This window comes from Peromyscus maniculatus, chromosome 8, assembly GCF_049852395.1.
Source record: "Peromyscus maniculatus bairdii isolate BWxNUB_F1_BW_parent chromosome 8, HU_Pman_BW_mat_3.1, whole genome shotgun sequence".
NCBI lineage: Eukaryota > Metazoa > Chordata > Mammalia > Rodentia > Cricetidae > Peromyscus > Peromyscus maniculatus.
In genome coordinates, this window is record NC_134859.1 from 65042791 (window position 1) to 65062435 (window position 19645).

Genomic DNA, 19645 nt, shown 5'->3' on the forward strand with positions numbered 1-19645 from the left:
AGCCAGAGGTGGCGGGACCCTCCTCTAATCCCAGCACTCAGGAGGCATCGGTAAGAGGGTCAAGAATTCAAGCCCAGCCTGATCTATACAGCAAGCTCCTATCTTAGAAGACCAAGGGCTAGAGATACAGTTCAATTGCAGAATACTTGCCCAGCATGCATCAAACCCTAAGTGTGTGTGTGGGGGGGGGGGGTGAGGGAAGAAGAGGAGGAGGAGAGGAAAGGAGGAGGGGAGAGGAGCAGAACACAACGCCCAGGCCCACCCTCCTGGCAGGAGCTAATGCCAAAGTCTTCGTAAAGATGGGGCAGCTCAGGGGGTTTCCCACGTCTTCTTAGGCACTGTTTCCCATAAGCGGGTGCCAGATAAACCACACCTGGTCTCCGCAGGCCTGCATCAGAGCTGGCCACCTCAGTTCCCAGCTCCTCCCTTGGCAGAGGTCCAAGGCGCCCCCAGTCGGGCTGGGACCATACTCTCGTCCCCACGGTGAGGGCTGGCAGCACCAGGTGCATTTCCCAAGACCTTACACACCTCGGTGCAGAAATGAGTCAGCCAGGCAGCCTGGGGAGCCTCAACCTCCTTCGCACCTCACCGACACCTCCTGCGGGTTTACTCAGCCTCACATGCCCCTGCCCAGCCAGCCAACTTGTTAGAGTCAATACACCTCGCAGACAGGTTCGTTCGCGCCATGCCACAGCGCAGTGTCCAGGAGAGGGCTGAGGAGATGCGTGGGGAGGAAACCCCCCTCCCTGCTGCCACTGTGCCCCAAGTACCCAGTCCGGCCCCAAGTACCCAGTCCGGCCTCAAGGCTACCACACAGGACAGTCTCTCTGCCTAGACCCTCTTCCCAGCTGCGGAGGCATTCTTGTTCCAGCTCTCGGTCCCTGGCTTACTGTGTCTCCTCCCACCAGAGAGGCCCCGCCCAGCCTTCCCTGCCCGTCTTTCCCGGTGTCTAAGGAAGTGTTCAGCACACAGCAGCTGCTCAATAAATACTGAATGAACGCACAGGTGAGAAATAAAAAGCAAATGCAAGATAAAGAATGATCTAACGGGACCAAAAGAAGTTTAATAGAGGATATGGGAAGAAATGCACAAATAAATGGATTAGAAAACAAAGAAGAGAACTGGGAGCTGGCGAAAGCCCGGAACTCCCAGAACCTCGGGGGTGGAGGTAGAAGGATTAACAGTTTAAGGCCATCCTGGGCGATGTGAGATTGACAGTCATGGGGGGTTGGGAGGAGCACACAACACAGACACTCCAGGCTCTTCAACCTAAGATTTCCACTCCTGGGAATTATCCTAAGGAAATGAGTTCGGAGCAGGAACAACAGAGGCGCGCGGAGAGGCTGACTCCAGTCACACTGTTTAAACAGCAGGATTCTGGAAACAACCGAAATGTCCAAAAACAGTGGCAACACTCTGGCAGGCGGCAGCGCCGCCGCTACCACGAGAAGTATGACACAGCAGTTAAAAAGGCAAGACCGGAGGGAACGCGGAAAGGTAGCGTGCTTTAAAATAATGCTAAGCAGAAGCCAGGCCTGCTGGCTTAGTCCTGAAATCCCAGCTACTCTAGAGACCATGGCTGACAAGTTCAAGGCCTGCTACAGAGTCACCCGAAGGTCAGCCTGGGTGACTGAAAGTCCCGGTTTCAAAACTGAAAAAGTGAAAAGACACCATTGCCAATGTCGCTCATTAGGAAAGCGCTTGTCTATCTTACGTGAGGCCCTAGGGTTCTGTCCCCGGGCCTGCAAAAGGTTCATTAATGCTGAGCAAGAAAACGTGTATGTGCGTTGAATTTCTTCTTAAATACTGCATGCTGTGCCATGAACCCTCTGCATCTGGGTAAGTTCTCACAAATGTCCAAAATAGCTTTGCACTCTCCTTATCTATCAGAAAGAAAAAAACACAACTACACAGAGAGCTGAGCAACTTGCCTGAGGTCAGAGGTAGGAAGGAGTTAGGAAATGACTCTGTCACACTGGCCCCAAAGCCCATGCATACCCTGTATCCCCAGAGTGGCCCTTCCCATAAGGACATCATGCCTGTGCCTGAGAGGCGGAGCTCAGAAATGTCCAACAGTCAAAAAGGACGACACAGCACCTGAGACACTGTGAAACGCAGCAGAAACCTACAGGACCAAAAGCGAGCCACTGCGGTTGTCCAAAGACCCCGAGGAAAGCCATGAGAGAGCAGTCAGCAAAACCTGGCTTCTGGAAAAACCGGGCGGAGCCAACACAGACCTGCAGAGGCCAAGGAAGCTCCGGCTGGGTACTGGATCTCACTCAGCCAGTCTGGACCAGCAGGGATGAGCAGAGGACAACATCCACCATGAAGTGCCACAGCTTTGGGGCACTTAATCCATGTATGATAAAGCGCCCTCATCTAGCTAATGACAGGGAAGGAAAAGTAAGAAAATGTGCCTGAGCCATGGAGAAGAGTGGACAGGCCATCCAGGTACCTCACAGACCACACTCAGTGTGATTACAGGCTCCCAGCTAGGTCTTGGGGCAGGGGAAGAGCCCTGAGAATAAAGAAGTCCTCCATTACTAAAGGACCTGGCTAGAGTGGGAGGTGGCCCTGCAGGACTGACAGAGCAGAGTGGGACAAGCTTGGGGATCGTGGGATGGAGAGCCCAGGACAAGCTTGGGGATCGTGGGATGGAGAGCCCAGGACAAGCTTGGGGATCATGGGATGGAGAGCCCGGGACAAGCTTGGGGATCGTGGGATGGAGAGCCCGGGACAAGCTTGGGGATCGTGGGATGGAGAGCCCGGGACAAGCTTAGGGATCGTGGGATGGAGAGCCCTCCTGGCCAAGGGATACAGGCGAAGCCCTGCCTGGGCTACCACTTCACAAGTGGGCTTCCTCAGAGAGGGAACAAGGCTGATGACCAAGACTGGCCAAAGCTGCTTCCTGTAGAAGCTTCCTCTGGTGGAGAATCACTACGAGGTGTGTATGGGGGTAGGGGGTGGGGGGGGGTGTCCTTCAACACATCCTTCTCTCTACCTTTGCATGTTTGAATATTTCCACAATGAAGTTTAAAAACACGTAGCTAAGCACGGTGGTAGGCACCTGTAATCCCAGAACTCAGGGGCTGAGACAGAGGACTATCTTGAGTTCAGAGGCCAGCCTGAGCTCCAGTGCAGAGATCTTGTGTCAAACAAGGGGTGGAGAGATGGCTCAGTGGTTGAAAGGCATCTTCGGGTGTTCTTTCAAAGGACACAAGTTCAATTCCCAGCTCCCGTGTCAAGAGACTCACTCACAACTACTTGTAGCTGCAGCTCCAGGGGGACCTGGTGCCTCTGGCCTCCACAGGCGCTTGCACTCACTTGCACACTTGCACACACAGACACAGATACACAATTAAAGACAAAACTAAAATAAGAAACAAACAAAAAGGCTGAGATGACAGGATAGCTCAGGAGTAAAGCACATGCTGTGCAAGCTTGAAGACCCAAGTTCAATCCTAGGAAACCACGTAAAGGAGAAAACTGACGCGCTCCCTGGTGCACGTACACACACACACACACACACACACACACACACACACACACTAAAAAGCTTTTTTTTAATTAAGCTGCATTGCACAGGCCTATAATCCCTGCACTTGGGAGGTGGAAGAAGGAAAAATTCAAGGTCATCCTCAGCTACAAAGTGAGTTTGAAGCTAACCTAAGCTGAGGCTCTGCCCCCCCACCACCACCAAAAAAAAAAAAAGCCAAGCAGTGGTGGCACAGACCTTTAATCCCAGCACTAGGGAGGCAGAGCATGCAGATTTCTCTGAGTTCAGGGCCAGCCAGGTCTCCAGAGCAAGTTCCAGGACAGCCAGGACAACACAGAGAAACCCTGTCTCCAAAAAACAAAAACAAAAACAAAAAGGCCACCCAGCTTCAAATGACAGCTCTGCACATCCTGGGCTGCGCAACTCCTCACGCTCCAGTCAACTGAAGCTCCTTGCACCTCGGTTCCTTTCCTGCCGAAGAGGATGATGGGAGGGCCTGCCACGCGCACCGGTGTGAGGAGGATGCGCCAGAAAGTGCTCCTAGCAAGGAGGCCAGGGGAGTGAGCTGGCGGCAAAATGTCAGCTACGGTGACACATCCATGTTAGAGCAGGTACCGAGGGGCGGTTTAGAAAACGCATGTCCACCTGACTGGGCGATCTGGGGAAGAGGGACGCCGCCACTTCAGGCAACAGAGAGGGAGCAGAGGCTGGAGAGGCTGCCCCAGCCAGCTTCTTCAGGCCTAGGGGGACAGAAAAGGCTCCGCCTCTCTCACAAAAAAGCCACCACCAGCAACAGGAAGCTGCTTCCTTTCCTCTCCTTCGGAGCCAGCATTTCCTTTTTTGTTTGAAAAAGCATTCTTTGTCTGCAGCCCTTCCCCTCCCCTCCAGCCCCAGGCTCAAACGCACCCACAGCCATCTGTATGTCTCCCACTTTGTTTTCTGCCAACCAGGAATGGGGGAGGGCGGGAGGCGGGATGCCCAGGCAGGCAGACCTCTCTGTCTTCCAATGGTGGAAGGATGAAGTGCCCAGGAGACCCCTGCCACCAAATATCAAGCACTGTCCTCAACAAAAGGCCACTTCTCCCAATGGCTGAGTCCACTGGGACTTGGGCTCCATGCCACCACCAAACCCTGCCTTGTACCTACAGTTTATAAAACACCTACAATAAAACCAATACTGGCTCCACCTGGGTCTACAGTTTCTGGTCTCTTTCCTTGGGGGGTGGGGGAGTCCGGGGGAGAAGCCCTGGAGGAGTCCTTAGGGAAGCCCTGAAGAACTTCTCAGGACCTTTAAAACAAATTCTTAGCCTCTGAAGTTGTGGGTGGTAGGGAACCAACATAATACATTCTCTACTTAAAGTCCTCTTCCAGAGGAGCATCTAGCAGTATGGAAAAGGCTAAATTAAGCCTTTTGGGACCCCAGGCTTAGAGGGACAGTAGTCTAAGATGCTGTTCAGTGAGGCAGAAAACACTCAGATCACTTTTTTAAAATGGCCTGTAACTGGGGCTGGAGGATGATGGCCCAGTGTTTAAGAGCACTGGCTGCTCTTCTGGGAGGCCCTGGTTCAATTCCCAGCACCAACATATCAGCTCACAAACACCTGTAACTCCAGTTCCAGGGAATCCTATGCTGTCTTCTGGCCTCTGTAGATACCCAGGCACACACACACACACACACACACACACACACACACACACACACAGGCACGCACACACACACACACACACACACACACACACACACACACACACACACACACACCCTGCCCTTCTCTCTTGGCCTGTGGATCAGAATGTAGCTCTTTTTTCCTGCACCGCGCCTGCCATGCCTCCCCTCCACGGTGATAATGGACTAATGCCCTAAAACAGTAAGCAAGCCCCCATCGAAATGTTTAATCTTCTAAGAGCTGCCTTGGTTATGGTGTCTTTTCACAGCAACAGAACAGTGACTAAGACACACACATAAAATAATAAGCCTTATAAACGTAAAATGATTGCTAACTTTTTTTTTTATAACGAAATTCTCTCTGCACAGGGCGGGCATGGTGGTATAGGCCTGAAATTCCCGCACAGAGGAGGCCACGGTTCCAGAAGGATCGCTGCAACTTAGAGAACCGCCTGGTTGAAACAGCAAGTTCCAGGCAATGAGGGCTAAATAGGGGGGTTATTTAGATAGAGACTGTCTTTTAAAAATGGGGAAAAAAATCTAAAACTCAAATTAATCAGTTAAGCTGGTTTCAAAGCCTTCAGATACGGTAGAAGACCTCACCACCGCATGGGCAGGCAGCTTACCTCACATCTGCAGAAAGCAAACCCTCCCGATCAATAGCCTGCCAATACAAGCCTGCAGTTGGTGCTGTGTGGAAATTCATTTTTCCTAATCAGAGCTGGCTGGTTCCTATACTGCATATTTTATTCCCCATTTTTTTCCCCTTAAAACTGTGAATTCAAGTGTTAGCTCATTCTTGTCATTATTCCCAGGGCAGAAAAATGAAGGGGTGGGGGTGGGGGGCAGCATACAAGTAGAATGGCTTCGACGTGGCAATCTGCCCAGTTAAAAAACGCTCTGCTGCCCACCAACAGCGGAACAGAGAGAACGCAGACGTGTTCAAACGCACAGGTTTGATGGGTGGAGGTGGTGGTGGTGGTGGTCGTCCAGATTGAGACGTCTTTTCAATGCCTAAGAATCCATGACACAGTTTTCTCGGCTCAGTAGCCGGCCCCAGAGGAAACCTCTGCATTTCCACCTGGGTTTTAGCATAGAAAAAGAAGCAAAGAGGATGACGGAAACAGCCATCCACACAGCACCAAGCGCAGGCTTGTATTGGCATCATATTGATCAGGAGGGTCTTCTCTCCGCAGATGTGAGGTAAGCTGCCTGTGTGGCTGTGGGGTCTCCTACCACATCTGGAAACAACTAGAAAAAAAAATCATATCTCTTTCTTTCCTCCGTTTTTTAAGCTCGAGGACAATTTTATGAGAATGTGAAAGGAAAAACAAGACAGGCGGGCTATAAATCACGGGAGCTGCCCGGAGGAGGGAGATGAGAAGATGAAGAGAGAAAACTATGCTTTCAAGGAAGCGGTTAGGTCCGGCAATGGAGGAACCGGAGGGGGTGCTTCGGGGAGCAGGTGAGAAGCCCAGGGTGTGCAGGAAGGCAAGCTTAGGCTTTTGGCCAGTATCCAGAAAAAGATAAAGAAAAGAAAAAGTTATGCTTCTCTGAGTAAGTGAAAAGTGAGCAGGTCACATGACAGGCCTCACCACATAGCCCATGGCTGGCCTGGAACTCACACTATAGCCTAGAGACCAGGCTGGCCTTGACTGTGAGACGCTCCCCACCCCCAACACCTCTCCAAATGCTGGCACTGAAAGCGAGTGTCATCAGGCCTACGTCATTACGATTATCTTGACAGCAAAACCAAGGCTGGATATCATAAAAACATACCATGTACATGAAGGTTTCTTACCCCAGGCTCCTCAGGAGGGAAGGTTTGCAGGAGAGCTAGCTGTCAGTGAGCAAGCCTTGAAAGAACAGAGTCGGGGCCAAAGACAGTCCATTCAGTCAGACACCAGACAGTCTGGGTGTGGTGGTGTAAATAGAAAGGATCCTCCATTCAGGCGGAGCCAGGTCTACACAGGATACTTCAGACAGCTCGCCAAAATCCCACCCAACCCCCAGGATCCCTCCGACCAGATGGAGCAGAGAAGGCCAGGCCATGCTTCTCTCCTAGGAACTCCTTAGGACAAAGTATCTGTCTTCCCTGTCAGTCGGTCAAGATCAAAGCGCTGTCTGGTGTCACTCAGGAGAGAGACTCCCAGCTCAGGGCTCTTCTGTTAACCACTGTTACTTCTCCCTAACAGGTACTCCACTTAGGCAAAGGTGCTTACTGACAAGTCTGCTGACCGGAGCTGGATCCTGGGACCAACTCCCTCCTACAAGTTGTGATCTGACCTTCACTTACGCACTGTGGCACACACACCCACATCCACACATCCACATACATAAAGAAAGGTAATTAAAAAAATCAATGTGTTTAAAAACATTTTCTTTAAATGGACAGACACTGGATAGCTGAAGATTCGGCTCAGTGGTTACAAGAACTGGCTGCTCACTGGGTGGTGGTGGCACACGCCTTTAATCCCAGCACTCAGGAGGCAGACAGAGCCAAGCGGATCTGTGAGTTCGAGGCCAGCCTGGTCTATAGAGCGAGATCCAGGACAGGCACCAAAACTACATAGAGAAACCCTGCCTCAAAAAACCAAAAAAACAAAAACCAGTAATAATAAGAAGAACTGGCTGCTCTTCCAGAGGACCTGGGTTTGATCCCCAGCATCTATATGGTGGCTCACACATCTGTTAACTCCAATTTCAGGCAACCTGACACTTTCTTCTGGCCTCTAAGAGCACAAGGCACATATAAGATGCACATACACACATGCATGCAGGCAAAACACTCATATGTATAAAAAATTTTAATGTAAAGACACATACTAAATGTTTTCATACATTTTTAACTCGGCAAAACCTTACTTGCATCAAGATATGCCATCATGTCAAAAAAACAAAAAAACAAAAAATAAAAGTCAGCTTTGAAAATTGGGATAGGCTGGCAGTGATGGCTCATGCCTATAATCCCAGCACTCAGAGGCAGAGGCAGGTAGATCTCTGTGAGTTCGAGGGCAGCCTGGTCTACAGAGAGAGTATCAGGAGAGCCAGGGCTACACAGAGAAACCCTGTCTCAAAAAAACCAAAAGAAAAAAAAAAGAAGAAGAAAATTGGGATCTGGTTAAAGGAACGTGTGGCATGGTGCATGACGGTCACTCAAGGCACTGCAACGTGCACATGTTGAGACAGAGACACCTACAAGGCACACGCTGCAAGCACACGCATGTACCTTTCCACGCAGAGGCACAGTAGAAAGCTAGGAGTCAGAGGGGTAAAAAAACGGTCCCAGGGCTTGGCTCTGACAGGCAGCATAATAGGTGATTCTTCTATTATCTAGCACGGTTCCCTTTTGCAGAGGGAACATGTATTAATGTGTATCTTAAGCACCTGCAATTAAAAGTAGCAAGTTAGATAGATATTCTTTGTCTCAAGAATTGCTCAGAAAGATATAACGCAGATAACCATTAAAAAAAAAAAACAAAAAAAACAAAACTGAGTGAACTCGGCACAGTGGTGCACACCTTCAGTCCCAGCACTGGGGAGGCAGAGGCAGGAGGATCTCCAGGTTCAAGGCCAACCTGTCTACGCAGCCAGTTCTAGGACAGCCAGAGCTGCATAGAGAAACCCCGTCTCAAAAAAAAAACAAAAGAAAAAAAAAATCTCTGAGTAAGTCGACCTCATAGCAGCTTCTCCTTTCTCAGAATGAAATCAGCAGGGTTGGGTGCCCCACCTCCTGCTTTGAGAATGTGCTGAGCTGAATGGGAGGGAAGTCATCCAACATTCAAACTCAAAGGCTGGACAGGGCAGTCACCCATCAACTCAATGGGCTGGAACTGAGCCAATCCTGGGCCAGTCCTTCATGGCTGACCAAAATCCTCTCCCACCCCTCCCGACAGCAGTGTTTCTAGAGGCAGCTAGCTGCCAAGGTTGCAACAGGAGTTCCCAAGACCAGGGTGTGGTGTGGTGGCACACGCCTGTACTTTCAGCACTGGGGATGCTGAGGCAGAAGGATCACTGCAAGTTCAACACCGGTCAACTCAGACTCAACACTCTACTGACTCAGGCTCTCTGGCTCTCCTAGCTCCCGTTGCCCGATCTTCAAATTGGGAATGAAATCTCCCAGGCTGCAGAAAATGATCACTGTATGAAAGCATATGTTAAGGGCCTACTGGAGGACTTCACAGAGCGCGTTCAAGAATGTTCCTCACGTATGTGGACGCTCTCATTGCAGAGGTCACTCCCGTGAACGTTGGTGCACCTGCAGCTAGGAGGCATTCCATCCCTCCTCTGGGCAGCAACCCCAGCCTCCAAGTCCCCAGCCCTCCCTGGCTCACAGCCTTCACACACAGACATCCTCCTTAGGCATCCTGTGAAGGACATTTGGGAAGTGGGTCTATCCAGAGGAAAAGTCGCCAAGTGAAGGCCAACACCCTCTGAACTAAATGTAAAAAAAAAAAAACGGGACAGACAATCTGCCCTGCAAGGACATTTAAAACAAAAACAAACACCACAGCTCAGGGGGCTGACAAGATGGCTCAGGGGAATAAAAGGGCTTTTTCAGCCAGCCTGATGACCCGAGTTTGATTCCCTGAACCCACGGGGTAGAAGGAGAGGACCAACTCAACCAAGCCGTGCTCTGACCTCCACAAGCACGCCGTCGATAAACCAAGGTAACGAAACCATTTTAAAGCTCAGCCCAAGGACCCAACCGAGGCTTTGTCACCTTCCCACACATCTGCAGACACCGCCGGTGTCACCACAGGCCAGCCCCTTTGTGCATGCTCCCTCTCTGGACCACAGCCAGCAGGCAGGCAGGGAAGCATCTGGTATGGAATGCTGCTTCCCAGGATGATGAGCCAAACCAGGTGTCTGAGGGAGGAAAGAGCCCTGCAGCCAGGAGGCGTTCCGTCTCTATCCAGGCAGCAACCCTGGCCTCCGGGCCCCGGGTGCAGACGCGATAAGGTCTCCCTCCAGCCAGCGGCATCCCAGCCCTCCACGGCTCACAGCCTTCACAAACAGCACGTCCTCCTTAGGCGTCTTCGGAGGGTCAGTTGAGAAGTGGGTCTGCCCAGGTTAAAGGTCACCAAGGTGAAAGTTGACACCAAAAGACACAGGCCCTCAGCTCCATGTCCCTTTGGTGATATCTGGAGTTTCTCGGGCAAAAGGTTAAAATCAAGGCAGAGGAATGATACTCTCCAGACACTACCTGGGTTAGGAAAAGAGAACCAGGTTCTAGTCGCATCCTTCTAGGGAAGTCTGACTTGGAAGCAGTCACCGAGGCTCTGGCAATGTTTCCTATGGAACCAGTAAGTCAGACTGACCGATTCTACGGGATTCCTAACTCAAGGCCCCCTCGCAGCTCTCTGCCATTCATGGTAGTGGAGGCCTTGCTGTTCACCTGCCTGGTTACCCCTTTAGATGGAACATGCCCCTCACATCCAAAGACCCCACCTACCAGAGTCCAGGTAGCCACCAGCTGGGATTACCGTCAGCACATCAGTAGTTATGGAAGGCCTGGCCAGTGAACACATCCTTCCACTCTTGGTAGTTCCACTGGAGAATTCCAGGGGTCCCAACACAGAAAGAACACTCTGAACTCTGCCCAGCCCACTGGATGAAGCCTCTCTGCTTCCCAAGCACAGCAAAGTCTCCAAGGTACCTGCTCAGGGAAGTGACCAAAAGCAGAGACTGTCCCATGACTGCTTCTCTTAGCCTCTCTCCAGAAAGGACTCATAAGCAAAGAAAGTCCTTGAGGGACCCTGCAACTGGGACAAGACATGGAGCCTGTTTGTGGGAGGCGCTAGTACGCTGGCAAAAAGAAACAGACTCCAGAGCGCCAACCATGTGAACAAGCATGAGACAACGTGAGTGAATGCACTGTACACCACTGTCTCCCAGAGGGGACCCACAGGGAACCCACAGATGGGGCCAACAAGCCCAGCTGTTCAGAAGCCAGGTGCCCCTCCATGGGCACAGCTGGAGAGTGACAACATCCCCCCTTGCTTCATGGAGTAGTAGTCAGACCTCTTGAGGGCCTGCCAGAGACAGGGCACGAGATTCTACCCCATGACACAGCCCCGCAACTTCATTCCAGAAGTCTCCTGCCTGCCCTTTCCTTTTTGACAGGGGAAATGTGTGTGATGAAGTTGGTGGAGCTTCAGTAAATCCTTAGAGGTTGAGAGGAGGCCAGCACACTGCTGGGCAGGCAGGGGGTGAACATTAAACCTTGGCTCCTTTCTCCTCCTCTTAAATGTAGTACTGGAGATTTAAATACAGGGTCTTACGGATACAAGGCAAGTGTTCCATCACAGAGTTACACTCCCCACCCCGTTTAACTCCCTTTTCGACCTGGACTGCTCCACAGAGCAAAGTCATCAGCAGGTAGCATATCATCATGACCTGGGACCTTCACAAGCAGCCTGTCTCTGGTCAGGGTCTCACAGGGGACATCCCACACGCTGTTGCTCTCATCAAGAGTTTTTAGCGAAGAAGGGCCAAAGTGGGCTGGGCATCTTGAGATTCTGCCAGAAGTCTGATAGAGTTGTATAAGCCAAGCTCTTTAGCCAGACACCTGTGATCCTGGCACTCAAGAGACAGAGACAGGAGACTAGCCACGAGTTCAAAAACAGCCTAATCTGTATGCTGAGTTCAGCCAGGGCTACATAAGACCTAGGTTACACACACACACACACACACACACACACACACACACACACACACACACAATCAGAAATCTGGGGCTGGAAAGGGGGCTCAACAAGAAGTTAAAAGAATTTGCTGCCCTTGCACAGAATTCAAGTTCATTTCTCAGCATCCACCAGACAGTTAACCTGCAACTCCAGTACCAGGGCATCTGATGCCCTCTTCTGGCCTCCTCAGGCTCCTGCACACATGTGGTGCACATAAAGTCACACAGAAACACTTTAAAAAAAAATCAGAAACTAAAGAGGACATTGAGACTAGCCCAAGTTAGGTGCCTTTCTACATGCTGCTGGGGTGAGCTGCCCTGATCCAGCCTTCTGGGATTACCTCCAGCCATCACCTGGGGAAAATCAATTCTATGTGCTTCTTCTCCTAAAGGCACCCTGTGCATCGATGTCACCAGGCCCCAACCAGAGAAAGTTTATAGGTGGACTTTTGGTAGCAGGGCAGACAGACTCCATCAGACCCTACAGCTGAAAGCACTCCATCTCCACTTTACAGAGGGGAAGGTTGAGAGAAGTTATCAAGCTTGCCCAAGGTCGACAGAAACAGGACCAACTACAAAGCCGTGTGGGCCTTCTGTTCCTCAGCACACCGCGGTCAAGATGCTCACAAGAGGAAAGGCAGCTCCTACACAAGCTGTCCAGTACATCTGGTTTTTAGTGCTGTTCTTAAACAGGGACATCTACACAGAAGAGCATATACAAATGTTTAACTTAACCCAACTGAGTGTGTGTGTGTGTGTGTGTGTGTGCGCGTGCGCGCACGCACACGCGCACACGCACACACACCGTCTAAACCACAACAGAATGCAGAGCTTTTCAGAAACAGCCTGAAGGGAACCACCCAACCTCTTCCAAGCAGATGGGGAAGCTGAGGCCCCAGGGATGAAGTGATTCACCCAAACTAGCTGGTAACAGTCCCAGGGAACCAGTTCCGAGGTCAAAATTCCCATTTGAAATGTCACCCAAAGTCTTGTCTTTTCATGGACCAGAAAGACCCTTCAAATACACTGCAAAGAACAGGGCATGTGTCCTGTTCATACTGCACATGACCCCTGGGCCTTTGAATACCACCAGCGATGACCTCACAATGCACCCAGTAGGGAGGCTGCTGCCTAAACAGCTCAGAGGCCTAACAGCTGGAGGCTCTGGGGTATCCTAATGCCACAACTTTGTCAACATTAGAAAACAAAGAAAATTGGCAGAGAATAAAGAGTAAGCCATTCTCCATACACACTGGGATTCAGGAGCACCTCAAAGGGACATGGGGAGGACCAAAGGCCAACATAGAACATTCTCTCTGCCCAACAACGCATCTTGGCTTTCTTCTTTGCATTGGTTCTGGGTTTCTTATTTAATAAGACGGTTGGTTACATCTACAAACAGCTCAAGACATACACTGCTGGACAAGACCCCGGAACTAAGACACACAGGCCTCCTATTGTCTCAGCTTAAACACTGAACTTTGTGGGGCACACACACTCAGCTGTGTTCAAGAAATCCACACGCAGAAAAGCCGGGTGCAGAGCTTTGTGGGTTTGTTTTTTAAGCAAAGCCCTGGTCGGTCCTGCTATAGCAACTGTAACAAAAAAAAACAATAATAATAGCCAGCCCTGGTTGGAGTCTCCCAGTGTCCCTGGCTTTGTGGCTTTTCTGAAAATACAGCTAAGGGAGAGTCACCCTGAGCATTTTGGATCAAGCAAGGATTCAGGCTTGTGGTGTGAAGGAGGGAGGACTGGTCTTGTAATAATTACAGCAATCACTGGCTGGCTTTATGACAGCTGGCAGATGCAATTAGCAACGGTGTGTGTGTGTGTGTGTGTGTGTGTGTGTGTGTGTGTGATCACATATCTAATAAAACAGACATCCTCAGACCTACAGAAGCGCAGATAAGACAATGCCAATCGAGGAAAGACCCTTCTTCAGGACAGAGCTATTAACTGACCCCTGAACTTTCAAAGGTCTTCCCAGTGTGCTGGGAAGGCACTAGTTTTTCCTCCAGTGTGTAAGGGGTGGGGGAGCTCCCCCTTCTGAAATCCCAACCACCTTGCTGGCTGGTCCTTCCAAATCCTTTTAATGCTGCACTTCCCAGCTATAATTTGAGAGAAGACAGCTCACACATCTTATTTTTCATCGCACTCCAGGTCATCTGTCAGCAACCCCCCCCCTTTAAGTAGTGTGTTCTTACCAAAGGTTCCCCTCCCCAGTATAATCCTCCCTAGGCCAAAGCCCAACGTTTGGGGTGGCGTGGGGAAGTCAATGGGTAATTTCAATTAAGCAGTGAACTGCTATGACATCGCGAAAGAAAAGCACCCCAACGCCTCAACAGCAAAAATGCTGCTTCAGCAAACACTTTTTGAAAAGTGGCACACAAGACCTGGTGGAAAGGAAAGGAAACAGGACAAAAAGAGTGGGTAGTGAGGGAAAGTCAGTGCCACCGGGCGACGCTCACACTTCAGGGGACGTCCCCCCATCACCCCAGCCCACGCTACCGGGCTTAAGCACACCGAGAAAAGTCCAGCGCGTGATTCAGTGGGACAATGACTACTATGGGCACTGGAAATGGGGTGAGGGCGGAGAGGGGTTTGCAGTGGGATGCCCGCGAGCATCCTACCCGGCACGCGGGTTCTAGAGCCTCCATCCAGGCCCCCACTATAACACCCCTTCCCCCAAATCCTTCCAAGGTGAGCGCTGGTCGTAGGTCCTCAAGCCACCGCATCGGCGAGCTCAGGCAAGGGAGGAAGACTCTAGCCAGCAGACCCGGCTGCAGGATGCAACTCGGGAAGGAAAGCAGCGGGGCGGCTCCCGGGGCACAGCCGGATCGGGATCACGAGCGCCGCGGCCCCTTACCTCCAGGGTCCGGATCTCCTGCTGCGTGAGGTCGTTGGACACAGAGCACTTGGTGCGCAGCCCGCGCAGACTGCCGATGGAGATATCGATGAGCTTCTGCAGCTGACCGCACTGCTGCAGCGCCCGGCTGGCCGCGGCCCCTGCGCCCCCGTCCGCGGCCGCCGCGGCGCCCCCGCCACCGCCCTCCTTCTTCTCACCCATCGCCGCCGCGCGCAACGCCGCTCTATCCATGCCTCGGCATCGGGGCCGCGGGGAGCCGAGGCGAGGAGCCCGGGAGCACGGGCGCCTCGGCAAAAGAGCCTTAAACCGGGAGGGCTACACTAAAAGCGCCCCCTCGGCGCCGCCAGATCCTGAAGTCCTAAGAGCCGGCCGCCCAGTCCGCTCCTCCCGCCGCCCAAACGCGGCGGCAAAGCGAAAGCCTCCGCGACCCGACGGCTGCGGTTGCCGGAGCCTTTAAGCGGCCGCGGGGGCTGGATCGAGGCCGCGGGGCGTGCTGGGACTTGTAGTCCGCGCCGCGCCATCTGCCTCCTGGCCCGCGCCCTCGGGGCCCCGCCCGCACTCTGGCCCCGCCTGCCGCCTAGGAGGGGGATCCTCTGCGCCTGCTCCAATTCCTGCGCATCGTGGTCTTGGGAGCCTGGTTCCCCATCCTCCTCAGTTCCTTCACTCCCATCTTCCACTACTACCACCTTCTCACACACGCAAGCGCACACACATGAGTAGCTTCCCACGACCGGCGAATGGGGTGGGGCAGGGGCTGATGGTTCACACTCAGATGAGCCCTGTAAAGTGGGATATTGTATGGGAATGCGCTAAGGATGTAGCTCAGCGGCAGAACATTTGCCTGGCAATCATAAGGCCCTAGGTTTGATTCCCCAGCACTATCGAAGGAAAAGGGAAAGAACACCTCCACCCCCCACCCACATCTAGTTCTCACAACACTTGACCCTGAGTTGTGCTTGTGTTCGCATAGACCTTGACCCTGAACGGTCTATACTAAAGTTAACGGACAGGCAAGGAGAAAGGACTTTCTTCTGCGTTCCATTTACTCAACAAAGTAAGTTTAGAATCTCACACCCTGCAGATGACACGTGGACAGCACATTAATCAGTTAAACACTTCTAAGAGTTTTCGGAGCAGAGAGAACCTGAGTTCAAATTTGATTTCCACCACTCCACTGCTTGTTATGTGAACTTAGGCAAATGGCTCTTCTCCGGGTTTCCCCTTCACATCAGAAGAGGTCACAGCCACCTAACCGGGGTTTCTAAAAGGGAGATTATGTTTGCACAGCACCCAGATTAATTATTGGCATCTGTGGTCATGTATAAACGTTAGCTCCTTGCTAAACTCAGACTTCCTGAATGAGATCCTGAACCCAAGCAGTCAGTGGCTACAGGGGTGGTATTTCCCAGTACTTCCCAACCCAGCATTCAAGCCTCGCCACACCTGTTCACTCTCCTCTCCTATCAGTCTGTCTCATCTACCAATTTTTTTAAAAAAGGGAAAATGAAACCAAGTGTGGTGTCACACATGTTTAATTCCAGCACTCCAGAGGCAGAGGCAGGAGGATCTCCATGAGTTCAAGACCAACCTAGATCTACATAGTAAATTCAAGACCAGCTTGGGTCATATATCTATCTAGTCAGGTCTTGCCTCAAAGGGAGAGTGGTGGGGTGGAGAGATGGCTCACCAGTTAAGAGCACTTGCTCCTGCAGAGGATCCAGCCAATAGCTCACAATCCACCGGTAACTCCAGTTCTAGGGTCTCTGAAGTCTTTTAAGCTATGTAGGCACCAAGTAGTCACATGGTGCACATACATACATGCAGGCAAAACACTCAAACACATAAAATAAGATGAACCTAACACAGCAAAACAAAATCACTGTTACAGCAAGGTGTGGTAGCTTATGCCTATAATGCCAGCACTCTAGAGGCTGAGGCAGGAGGATTCCTCACTTGAGACCAGCCTAAGCTATATAGTGAGACCCTGTCTAAAGAATGAGGATGATACAGCAATCCCCCTCGGCATGAACAAGCGCCCTGTGCTGTACTTACCAATCCCCCAGCCCTGACTATCACCTTAGCCCCACTCCAGACCCTGCATTTACCCTGAAATAAAACTGGGATGGTGCTTTTTCAAGCTTGAGCAAGCATCACAATCAACCAGAGGACTTGTTTATCCTTGGATGATAGCCCCAGAGCCTGTAGTTTCCTGATCCATAGATCCGAGGCTGGGTCTTGAGAATTTGCGTTTCTAGCACACTCTTGGGTGGTACTGATGCTGCTAGTGTGGATACCATGCTTTAAGAAGTCACGGTGCAGGACAGCTGTTTAGCTTGACCTGTTTAAGGGCCCCCTGGCAGTGGGATCAGGATCCGTCCCTGGTGCATGAGTGGGCTTTTTGGAACCCAGTACCTATGGTGGGTTCAGCCTTGGTTCAGGGTGAGGGGCTTGGACCTGCCTCAACTGAATGTACCAGGCTCTGCCGACTCCCTATGGGAGGCCTTGCCTTGGAGGAAGTGGGAGTGGGGGTAAGGTGGGGAGAAAAGCTGGGGGGCAGGGGGAGAGAGGAGAGAGGTATCTGTGGTTGGTATGTGAAATGAACAGAAAATTTTTTAATAAAAAAAAACAATATACAACAGAAAAGAAAGGAAGTCACAGTGCAGAACGTAGATGGACTAGACTTCTCAATCACTCCCCACCTTATTGTTTTGAGGCAGGGTCTCTTACTGAACCTGGGGGTAGCCAGTTCTGCTAGACTAGTTAGCTAACAGGTCTCAGGAAATGCAGGCATGCACTGCTGCCCCACCTTCTACATGGGTGTGAGGGCATCAAACTTTGGTCCTCAGGCTCACATGGCAAGCACTTTACCAACTGAGACATCCCACCAGCTCCTGGAACCCTGCTGTCCTATGGCCTGTGGCATTCATGCCTACCCATGCCACCATGGCGGCACCAGCAGGGCTACAGACCAGACAAGTGCCAGCCTCTTGCTGCTATCCTTGGGCACCTGACCACATGTGGCATATGCATACGTTCACACACATACATAGACGTAAGTAAAGATAAAAATAACTCTAAATTAAACACACACACACACACACACACACACACACACACACACAGGTCAACAATACATTACCCAAATAAATTCAATGAGTATTGGGCGCTATAAAGAAAGAAGTGTAGTCAAGAAAGAACTCTGATTACAGAGCTGAGATTTGTTATTTTTTTTCACTATTCTTTTTTTAATTAATTTATTTTTATCTTATGTGCATTGGTGTTTTGCCCTGGGTGTCAGGTCCCCTGGAGCTGGAGTTACAGACAGTCATGAGCTGCCATGTGGGTGCTGAGAACTGAACCCGGGCCCTCTGGAAGAGCAGTCATGCTCTTAACCACAGAGCCATCTCTCCAGCCTGTTAATTACTTTTGTTTTGTTTTTGAGGTAGGGTCTCATGCATCCAAGACTCCCACTCACTATGTAGCTTAGGGTGTGACTTTTATCTCCTGATCCTCCTGCCTCTCCCTCCCCAGTGATAGGACAAGTGTGTGCCACCACACTCAGCTGAACAGAGATCCGAATCGGGAGATGAAGCTGTGCACGTGGTTCTCCAGGACAGCACCACTCCAGGCAAAGGCCCAAGGGCAGAAAGTTGACATACTCCACAGTGTGTTGAGAAAGAGCAAATGGAAAGGATATGGGAAACTGTTAGGCCTCCCTACATAATGGAGGCTGGCTTTGAACTCGCTATGTAGTTTCCAGGTTGGCCTCAAGTCTATAGGGATCCTTTCATCTCAGGCTCCTGGTATGGAGTGTGCCGCCATACTTACTTACTTACTTAATCCCTCGCTCCCTCCCTCCCTCCCTTCCTTCCTTCCTCACACATGCTAAGCAAACACTCTTACCCCTGAGCTGCATGCCCAGCCCTTTGAATGTTTGTATAGGTATATGAGTGTGGTGTGTGTGTAATGTGTGTCCAGTTGTGTGTGTGAGTACCTGTGCCTGTATGATTGCTCATAGAGGCCAGAAGAGGACGTCAGGCATCATGGTCTATCATTTTCTGTCTTATTCCTTTGAGATAGTCTCTCTTTTGAAAAGATTTTTACATTGTTTGATTTATGTGTATGTGTGTATGTATGACACATGTGGAGGCCAGAGAGAGGTTTTGGATCCATAGAGCCAGAGTTCTAGACAGTTGTGAGCTACCTAACATGGGAATCGCACTCAGGTCCTCTGGAAGAACAGCAAGTGTTCTGAACCACTGAGCCATCCTTCCGGCCCTAAGAAAATCATTTAAAGTACCTGAAGCATCCAGCAAACCCCAGAAGGAATTCTGTCTCCCCTCCCCCACTTCCATGGACAGTGCTGGGGTTCCAGGTACACAGGTTGTAAGGATTATGTCCTTAATTACGTCACTAGCCTGTGTCCCAGCCTAAAAAGTGGGCGTGCCCTCTGTGCCCTCTCTTCTGTATTCTCTTCCCTCCACTCAGTCTCTCTCTCTCTCTTTCTCTCTCTCCCTCTCCCTCTCCCTCTCCCTCCCTCTCTCTCAATAAAGCTCTAGAAAGGTAACCATGGCTCATGATTCTTCCGTCACCGACACATCCAGCGCTCTCCTCCGTCTGCATGGCCACTGCGGACGGCGGCCAGCCACAAGCACGACGCTTAATCAACACAGGTAGCCACACCCAGCTTTTCACACAGGTTCTGGGAATTGAACTCAAGGCCCCCCGTGCTTGTACAGTAAGTGCTCTCACCCTCTGAGTCATCTCCCCCCCCCCCAAGATGCACTTTCTCTATTGATATTACACACATCTGCATGTCTGTACTTTCCTCATTCCATCCATGCAGCAGATACTCACTGGGGTGCAAAGACCATGTTCAGCACAGGGCCACACTCTGGGGACACAGCCGAGATGAGTAGAATCGTCCCT

At 51.2% G+C, this 19645-nt stretch overlaps 1 protein-coding gene across 3 annotated transcripts in view; it reads right to left on the bottom strand.

The window, feature by feature from the left end:
- The window catches only part of Ksr1 (kinase suppressor of ras 1), a 135379-nt gene extending 120219 nt beyond the window's left edge, over positions 1-15160 (bottom strand). The window contains exon 1 of one of the 3 annotated variants that reach the window (XM_006977494.4): positions 14717-15160. In XM_006977494.4, coding sequence (XP_006977556.2) covers positions 14717-14947 — 231 coding nt within the window. In that variant the 5' untranslated portion in view covers positions 14948-15160. The remainder of the gene's footprint in view (positions 1-14716) is intronic. The other 2 variants (XM_015996263.3, XM_015996264.3) reach the window with 2 other exon arrangements.
- Positions 15161-19645: the final 4485 nt, after the last annotated feature.